Source organism: Lipotes vexillifer, unplaced genomic scaffold (assembly GCF_000442215.2).
Source record: "Lipotes vexillifer unplaced genomic scaffold, Lipotes_vexillifer_v1.1 scaffold636, whole genome shotgun sequence".
Lineage (NCBI taxonomy): Eukaryota > Metazoa > Chordata > Mammalia > Artiodactyla > Lipotidae > Lipotes > Lipotes vexillifer.
Window position 1 is genome coordinate 530,611 of NW_006786547.1, and position 9,301 is coordinate 539,911.

Here is a 9,301-nt window from a genome sequence, read left to right on the forward strand (position 1 = left end):
GCAGTGAGGCGCTGGGGAGGCGGAAGCCCCGCCTGGAGTGCAGGGAGCGTGAGGCCCAGGGGCGGGCCCACAGCCAGGGGGCGCTGGTGGCCATGGGCACCTCGGAGCTGGGTCCCCGGTCCCCTGGCCTCAGAAACAGCTTTCTTTCCCAAGCCAAGAGCTGGCAGCAGCGACCTTTCCAGGCCAGCCAGCTCTCCTTGGCACTGGCCTTGGATCTGGCCTTAGGCGCCGACCCTTTTCCAGCAGGAGGGTGACCCCGACCTCCCCTGTCCCGGCCAGCGCTGGGCTGAGTGGCACCTGTGTCATGACTCCACGCCCCGTTCTGCAGCTGGGACAGCGGCTTCAGGCAGCAGCGGCCATGGGGGTGGGGAAGCTTTGGGGAGTGGCCAGCCTGCATGGGGCTCACCCGGGGCCGGGACAGGGCAGAGGGGAGACGGGGGAGACAGAGGCCAGGACCACTTCGGGGCCTCGGCAGGGGCCAGAGGCCAGACATGGTGGGCGGTGGATGGGTGTGTGGGCGGCGTACCCCGATGGGTGGGCCTTGCCCGTGGGGGGCCAGGTCAGTACTGCCGACTTAGCCCCGGCGACCGACGCCCCTTCCCCGCTCACATGGCCACTCTGAACCCACCGCGGTTTAAAGCTGAGGCCAGGCTCCCTGAGCTGTCAGGGGAAGCCCACCCTGATGGGCACTGCGGGAAGCAGCCCTGCTGGGTGGCCGGGCCACGGTCCTGGGGAAGGGGCAGAGAGGGCACAAAGGGCCGTGGGCGCTGGGCGGCATCTGCGGGAGCCCCCAGGCCTCGGCCCCCGCCTTCCTCTCAGCCCCTCCTCGGCCCTTGTCTTGTCCCCTCAGGCCGGGACCCGCTGCTGTTCCTGCAGACCCTGAAGACACTGTGGTCCACTCGGGAGCTGGGACAGGTGAGCACTCGGGGTGTGGGCACCTGGCCGCCAGCCTCAGCAGGCTGCCGTGTCCGAATGTTCTGGGGGATGCATGGGATTGGAGCCGTGGGATGAGGCCTGCTGGACGCTCAGAGCAGGCAGGGAGGGCCTGTGCCCACCACCAGTTTCCGGGCAGCGCGGGGCACCTGCCGGGCCTTGCCCGCTGCCCCCTCTCCCAGAGGGGCAGCAGGACAGCCTGCCTGGACAGCGGGGGGGTATGCGTGTGGTCTGGCGGGAGGAGCTCTGGCGGGGAGGCTGCCAGCGTCTTCCACAGCCACTTGGGGGTCCTGCAGTGGCAGCCGCCACTGCCCAGACCGTGTCCCGCCGTGACCTGTGCCAGGAGGGCAACTCTGCCTCGCGGCCCCCGGGGGTGGTGCAGTTGCTGGCCCTCGGCCGTTCCTTCCCTGCACTTTGCTCCCTTGAGGCAGCGAAAGGGCGAGGGAGGCTTCCCTGGCTCCTGGGGAGGACGGGCCCACGCATGGCTGGAGGGAGAGGGCCCCATCCTCTCGTGCCAGCCTGGCCTCCAGCTGCCCGCCGAGGTGGGCAGGGCACCCAGACCTGAGGCAGGCTGGTCGGGCAGGCGTCCGGAGCAGGTAAACTCCAGGCTTCCACAGCGCTTCGTGGTGGAGGAGGGCCGGCAGCCGGCCTCCTCTCTGGACAGGCCTGGGCTCCCCGCACGGCTGAGCTGCGGGGCCTTGGGCAGATAGCGGCCCATCCACTGCGCTTAGGCCCGAGAGCAGCCATCTCTAGCCATCAGCTAGAGAATCCAGAGTTTTTGCAAAAGCCAAACGTTTTTTGATTTTCCAGTTTCGTGCCCTGTGGCTTGAGGGTGAGACTCAGGCCTGCATGGGGCTCACCCGGGGCCGGGACAGGGCAGAGGGGAGACGGGGGAGACAGAGGCCAGGACCACTTCGGGGCCTCGGCAGGGGCCAGAGGCCAGACATGGTGGGCGGTGGATGGGTGTGTGGGCGGCGTACCCCGATGGGTGGGCCTTGCCCGTGGGGGGCCAGGTCAGTACTGCCGACTTAGCCCCGGCGACCGACGCCCCTTCCCCGCTCACATGGCCACTCTGAACCCACCGCGGTTTAAAGCTGAGGCCAGGCTCCCTGAGCTGTCAGGGGAAGCCCACCCTGATGGGCACTGCGGGAAGCAGCCCTGCTGGGTGGCCGGGCCACGGTCCTGGGGAAGGGGCAGAGAGGGCACAAAGGGCCGTGGGCGCTGGGCGGCATCTGCGGGAGCCCCCAGGCCTCGGCCCCCGCCTTCCTCTCAGCCCCTCCTCGGCCCTTGTCTTGTCCCCTCAGGCCGGGACCCGCTGCTGTTCCTGCAGACCCTGAAGACACTGTGGTCCACTCGGGAGCTGGGACAGGTGAGCACTCGGGGTGTGGGCACCTGGCCGCCAGCCTCAGCAGGCTGCCGTGTCCGAATGTTCTGGGGGATGCATGGGATTGGAGCCGTGGGATGAGGCCTGCTGGACGCTCAGAGCAGGCAGGGAGGGCCTGTGCCCACCACCAGTTTCCGGGCAGCGCGGGGCACCTGCCGGGCCTTGCCCGCTGCCCCCTCTCCCAGAGGGGCAGCAGGACAGCCTGCCTGGACAGCGGGGGGGTATGCGTGTGGTCTGGCGGGAGGAGCTCTGGCGGGGAGGCTGCCAGCGTCTTCCACAGCCACTTGGGGGTCCTGCAGTGGCAGCCGCCACTGCCCAGACCGTGTCCCGCCGTGACCTGTGCCAGGAGGGCAACTCTGCCTCGCGGCCCCCGGGGGTGGTGCAGTTGCTGGCCCTCGGCCGTTCCTTCCCTGCACTTTGCTCCCTTGAGGCAGCGAAAGGGCGAGGGAGGCTTCCCTGGCTCCTGGGGAGGACGGGCCCACGCATGGCTGGAGGGAGAGGGCCCCATCCTCTCGTGCCAGCCTGGCCTCCAGCTGCCCGCCGAGGTGGGCAGGGCACCCAGACCTGAGGCAGGCTGGTCGGGCAGGCGTCCGGAGCAGGTAAACTCCAGGCTTCCACAGCGCTTCGTGGTGGAGGAGGGCCGGCAGCCGGCCTCCTCTCTGGACAGGCCTGGGCTCCCCGCACGGCTGAGCTGCGGGGCCTTGGGCAGATAGCGGCCCATCCACTGCGCTTAGGCCCGAGAGCAGCCATCTCTAGCCATCAGCTAGAGAATCCAGAGTTTTTGCAAAAGCCAAACGTTTTTTGATTTTCCAGTTTCGTGCCCTGTGGCTTGAGGGTGAGACTCAGGCAACAGGGCTGTGGTGCTGTTCAGCCTTCCTGTTGGGAGCGGGCTCGTTGCGAGGTGGTATCCTCTGCCCTGGTGTCACGGTGAGCCAGCTTGTGAGCTCGGCTGGAGACGACCCTCCATCCCTGTTCACTGAAGGCAGGAGCCAGAGGCCCACAGAGCCTGAGGACGAGCCGGGCGCTGCCCCGGGGGCGGCGGGGCGCGGGTGGGGGGCCTGCAAGTGAAGCCTGGGGGTTGCTCCTGGGCAGAGTGTCTGTCTCTGGATTTATTTCTCTGGGAAGTGTCCGCTTCCTCCATGTCACCACGGTTTCGGCCGGAGGTCCCTCCCGGTTCCTGACCCCCGCGTCCCCCGGCAGCGCTGCCCCTCCCCCAGCCTTGTGCCTCTTTCCGGGGGCTGATCTCAGCCTTCAGGTAGCCGGACGCCCAAGTCATCGGTTTCCAGGAGTCTTGGTTTCCGATGCTGCCCTTAACCTGCCACACCTTCCCCCCGAGTTCTGTTCGTCACCGGTTTGATGTGTAAGGGTCCATCGCCCTTCCTGTTTTCTGATTTTCACTGTGTCTCCTTCGACCAACCTGTTGTTCATTTCCAGAGAAACACAGGGCTGTGTCTTGATCTCGGTTAGCTGTTTGTTTCTGGCTGTGAAAGAGCCCGGTCCATCTGTTTTGGTTTTTGCACAGGACAGGCTTGTTTTGTGGTTAGTTATATAAACGCTCTGAGTTCCCTACTTGGCGAAAGCTCCTGCCTGGAGGGGACACACGTTTGCTCACCAGAGCTTGTCCTGGGTTCCTGTGAGCAGCCGGCACCACGCTGTGCAGTGTCCAAGCTCGGACGTGTGTGATAACCAAGGGCCCAGCAGCTGGAGATGCGGTGGCTCGAGCCCTGAGGACGAGGGTGCAGATGAGCCAGGGTGTCCTGGGGGCCAAGGGAGCAGCAGAGGGACCCAGGGGGCGGCCGCATGAGAGCAGCTGGAGCCCAGCAGAGCACGTGGAGTTTTCGGGGACCGGACAGGACAGGGAATCTGGAGATGGAGGGGAGGCCAGAGGGCAGGAGGGACGGAGGGAGGAGGTCAGCCAGGGTCTCAGAGCCAGGGGTCCGGAGGATCATCGACATGGACGCTGAGCCCACCATGTCAAGGGCAGGGGTAGCACGGGAGGGCGACACGGGGCCAGACGTAAACCCCTGGGGCCCAACCCTGGTGCGTGAGGTCCACCCCAGGGCTGCAGCTACCGCTCAGGGCCACTTGCATCTTATTCTTTACTTAGTTTTGATTATTTTTTTCTTTTATAATTCTAGACATATTTATATTCTATTTTCATCCCCAAACCGATATCTTATTGTTCTTTACTCTTAGAGCTTTGATCGCCCTGCTTGCAGTCACCACTCATGGTGAATTGTTCCTTGTGTGCCTGTTGTTTTTTACTGTGAGCTCACCTTAGTGCAGGTTTTTTCCTCTGGTGGCTGAGGGCCAGGTCCCCAGGGCCATCCCCAGGACCAACCTCCTGAGCACACGTGGAAATAAATCCAAATCCAAAGTCCAGAGCTGGGTCCTTCTAGACCTTTCCTTTTCCCAAGCAAGGGGTGTGGTGCTGATGGAGGCCCCGCCCCCTCCTCGGGCAATGCTGGACGGTGGCCCCCAGGCTCTGTGGGAACCGCGGCCCCCTGCTGGTGCCCTTCTGACCCCTGAGAGGTGTGTGTGGCCTTGCCCATCCGTCCTGGAGGGTGACAGCTGTCCTCAGGGTCTGTTTGAGGCCATGTCAGGTGAGTTCCAACAGCCACAGCGAGGGCAGCCCCTTCCAGAGGGCCCTTGGGTGCGAGGGCTTCGGCCCCCTGAGCTCACACCTGACGCCTGCAGCTCCACCCTGGGCCGGACCCCAGTAGGTCCTCGGTCAAGGGAGCTGCAGTGACCTGAACCACTGGAGCGGGCAGGGCGTGGCGGGCTGGCCGTGCACAGGGCCCTGCTGGTCACGCAGAGGATGCCCGGCTGCTCTAGAGACGGTGGTGAGATGCACGTTGTCCCCCTGGACGTGGGTGTTGGGGAGCACACCTGTTCTTGTCTCTGTCTTTCAGCTCTTATGTGTCTCCCAGAGCTTCCCAGCACAGGAGGTAGAAAAGTAAACAAAAGGCATTTTTCAGTTGGGGTTTTTTCCTTTTTTCCGTCTCCTGTCATTTGCTGGGCCGTGCTGACCTGTCACCGTCTCTGAAGGGCCAGCGCCATGTCCCATGCATGCCACGCGGGTGGTCAGGGCACAGAGGAGCTCCGCCCAGGGTCTGGCCTGGGGAGCAAGCCCCAGCCTTTGCAGGACCATTGGCCTGGATGGTCCCTGTGCCCGGCCTGGGTGCAGTGGACCAGGAAGGTGTGGGCGGCTCCGTGCGGGTGGGGGAGGCCGGCACACCACTCACCACAGCGAGGCCTTGTGTCTCCACAGCTCCAGGAGGAAGCCCAGAGGGGGTTCGCCGCCCTGGAGGACCCGCTCGCTGCCCTCCTGGACATGCTGGACGGTAGCCGGGGCTGGCGGGGGAAGGGCCCCTCCCTGGAGGCCTGGGTCGCCCGCGAGCTGAAGCGCTGCTTGCAGGCACAGCTGTGCCCGGGGCTGGCCCAGGTGAGCCCTGCCTGCGGCCCACAGCCTGCCCCTTCCCAGCCTGTCCCAGCCTCGGCACGGGGTTCCCACGCACACCTGGCCGGGACCCTGCGGCCTGTGGAGGTCGCCCACTGTGGTCGGGGGCTCTCGGCCTCCCCAGAGCCACACGCCGGGCCGACCTCGGCTCCCTTGCCTGTGCCCCTGCCCGCCAGCCCCCTGCTCACCCACAGCGTCCACCCACTGGCTGTGGGCTGCAGGTGCTGGCCGCACCGGGCCTGCCCAAGCACCAACCCCCGACCCGCATCAGGCCCCGTGACTCCCGTTGCCGCCTCCACTGAAGCTGGGTCTGGGGCCTCCAGGGCAGCCCAGGGCTGAAGCAGCTGCAGGCCCGTGCGGTCAGGCTCCTCGCCGAGAGCCCCCCCGGCCTCGTGGAGCCGCTGGTCAGCATCTTCCAGCTGCAGGACGCAGACCGGAGCCCCCTGCTGGCTCACGTCCACCGGTTGCACCAGGAGGGCAAGTTCAAAGAAGTGAGTGAGACCCTTCCTGTGGCTCTGGGCCTCTCGTCCACGGGCCGGGCCTCCACATGGGTCAGCAGGGTGGGCAGGAGCCAGGCTGGGGCTCGAGGCGCCTAGCCCAGAAGTGTCCCCTCTACCCTCCAGCGTGGGGGGCCTTGCAGGGGGCCTCATGTCTGGTGTGCAGGCTTTTGGGGACCGGCTGCCCTGGGGACCATGTCAGGTTCGTTCCTGGCGTGGAGGCCCTGGGAGCCCCTCGAGCTGACCGACTGAGAAAGAGGCTGGGCACAGCCCCCCACACCCTGCCTGGTCTGCTGGGCCAGGAGCGCAAACGTGGGGCTTAGTGGCTGCAGGTCTCTGGGTGGGAACTGGGGGCTTTTGGAAGCTTGGTGGGTTTGCTGAGTGTCCTTCGTGAGCAGCAGCGGTCCTCGTTGAAGCCCAGAAGGTTCTGAGATGCAGAGGGAGCTCTGGGGTCCTGGCCCAGTGTTCACCACGGATGACCCGTCTGTGGCTGAGGTCGGGAGCGGCGGGGCCCACGGGCGAGCAGCGAGGGGGCGCTGTCAGCGAAGCTCTGAACTGTGCTGCAGGTGCAGGGGGCCCGGGGCTCCGCACACCCCGAGATGCGAGATACGCCATGACCTCGCAGGGCAGGGGACGTGGGGCAGTCCCGGGCGCCCGGCTCAGAGGTGCCCTCTCCCTGGGTGGTGAGTCCAGCACCCAGGGCCCAGAGGCTCGCTCCGGGCCCACCTCCCCCGCTGCCTCGTGGGGCCCAAAGGTTCTGGCGCCAGGGTGCCAACAGGCGTGGGGTGCGACCGGCGCCCAGGCGGGTCCCAGGCCCACCCCACACGGGGCCCTCTTCCCGGTGAGGAGGCCCATCGGAACGGCGGTGTGCGGCCCAGGCCCAGGTGGAGGATGTGCCGCGCGGCCACGATGGCGGCGCAGGGACCGGGTGCCCGGCTGCTCGGGGCTCGGCCGGGGCTGAATGGGCGCCGAGGCAGAAGGCGGGCTGGTGTGTCGCGTCTCCTGTTACGCTCAGGCCTTTCAAAGAGCGTCTGGGCGGCCGAATGCGCCTCCCTCGCGCTCTGAGGCAAGACTTGCACACAAAGGGGGCTCTTGTCCCGCACAGGCCCCTCGTGCGAAGAAAGGCCATTGTCCCCGAGCGGGGCGGCCCGGCAGGCAGTGCACGCTCCAGTGCCCACCGCCGCGCCGCCGAGGGGCCGCCTTCAGGCCTGTCCGCTCGGATTAGCGGGGACTCACGACTTAATGCGCTGCGATATATCATGTCGAGGGCGGCGGCTGGCCCCAGCCGCGTGAATGCCTGCTTTTGTCTGCTGCATTATTTTATTTACATTTTTTAAACAGCTTATCAAGGTAAAAAGATAGCTTTGCTTTAAAAAAAAAAAGAAAGCCCCTTGGCTCCAGGCCCGCGCTGAGCCGCCGAGGATGGAAGGCCCTTCCCGGGGCCCGGCCGCCGGGCCTGGGCACCTGCCCAGCCCCCCTGCTGGCCGAGCGGGCAGTCGGGCATCCGTGCAGGGCTCTTCCCGCTGTCACCGCCCCAGCCCCTCTGGTCTTCTTAGTTACTTTCCCCCAAAGTGGCAGCTCTGGGGTCCGTCTGTTCAGAGGTCCCTGGTCCCACAGGGCAGCCCTCTTCTCGGTGGCTGGCTCTCAGCCTCCTGGGCGGAGGTCAGGGAGGCCCGCAAGGTGCCAGGTGGGCCCAGCCCTGGGCAGCGTCCATCTGTAGGTCCCGGCCACTACCCTCCTCCCATTGGGCCTGCTACCCGGCCTGGGTCTGGAGCCAGTTGCAGGCACCTGGGCCAGCAGGCGATCTTCCTGCATCCACGGGGCCCCCCACATGGCCGCGTGACCGGGTGGTAAGCTGTGGGAAGCCTGGCCTGCTGGCCCCTCAGCAGAAGCTCAGACTGAGAAGTGACCAGAATCCAGTTCTCAGCCAGGCCCAGTAGATCCAAGGTGGAGTCCAGGCCAGGGGCTTCCTAGAGGAGGTTCTGCTGCCAGGTAACCGTGGCCGCCCCCGATGGAGTTAGGGCGCCCTCCCGTGGCCGGGTGAGGCCAAACGGTCCCCCTCCTCGTCTTGTGCCCCCCAGCCTCCAGGCTACAGAGCTCCCCAGGGCTGCGGGGGCAGGATGAGGGCACTTCCCAGACTGTCCCTGGGGGTGTCCATGGCCTTCCATCCCTGGATGCTCTGGCCACACCCCTCAGTGTCCACGCAGGCGGCCTGGCCAAAAGAGGGCAGCCTGGGTGCACAGAGGCTCCAGCCTGGCCTGGATAGAGGCTGGCTGCCCTGGAGGAAGCAGGCAGAAGAGAAGGGGACCCACACCCTCTGACAGTGTCGTCCTGTGGCCAGGGCTGTGCACCGCTCATGGGAGGGGGGCGGGGGGGTGCCTGTTGAGGAGCTGGATCCTCAGACGATGGAGGCCGACAGCCCAGCAGAGTGGTGAGAAGCAAGGGGCTCACCTCGCTGCCCCCTCCCCTCCCCTCTCCCAGGTCACTGCCCGCGGCCCCTCCTCCAACCGTGGCATGGCCCGACCAAGCCCAGGTCCAGATGTCGGCCCTTCAGTAGCCTGGAAGCCAGGCAAGGGTCCAGCAGATGCAGGACACTGGGGACGGGGTTCTGACCACCCCAGGTTCTGAATAAAGCGTGTGAGGCCGCCAGTGTGTGCACTCTGGCCTTCTTGGATGAGGGTCCGGATCTCCCTCAACTTCTCGGGGGTTTCCTGTCCAGAAGAGGTCAGTGCCATCCTCTGAGGCTGGAGTGGTGCCCAGGAAGGCCCCCACGTGGTGGCACCTGCACCCTGGGCCCCTCCCCCAAGCCCTGCACCCTCTCCTCAACCCTGGCTCCTGCCCTGGCCCCGCCCCAGCCCCTCCCCCATTTCTGCTTTATCCCCCTCGCCCAAGCCCTGGACCCCCCTTCCCCTGGCCCTGGCCCCCCTGGGGCCTGGCCGAGGCTGAGCTCCTGGACACCGGCCAGGCCGCGGGGCGCCGGGTCAGTGCCGCGCAGGGAGAGGCCCCCAGCCCCGCGCCCCCCCCCCC

General features: G+C 66.7%; 1 protein-coding gene across 1 annotated transcript in view; it reads left to right on the top strand.

Annotated features, from left to right (window-relative positions):
- Positions 1-530: 530 nt before the first annotated feature.
- Positions 531-9,301, top strand: part of EXD3 (exonuclease 3'-5' domain containing 3) — a 55,908-nt gene continuing 47,137 nt past the window's right edge. Inside the window, 4 exon segments of the mRNA XM_007459000.1 lie at positions 531-534; positions 851-915; positions 5,589-5,762; positions 6,101-6,268. Of these exon segments, the coding sequence (XP_007459062.1) occupies positions 531-534; positions 851-915; positions 5,589-5,762; positions 6,101-6,268 (411 nt within the window).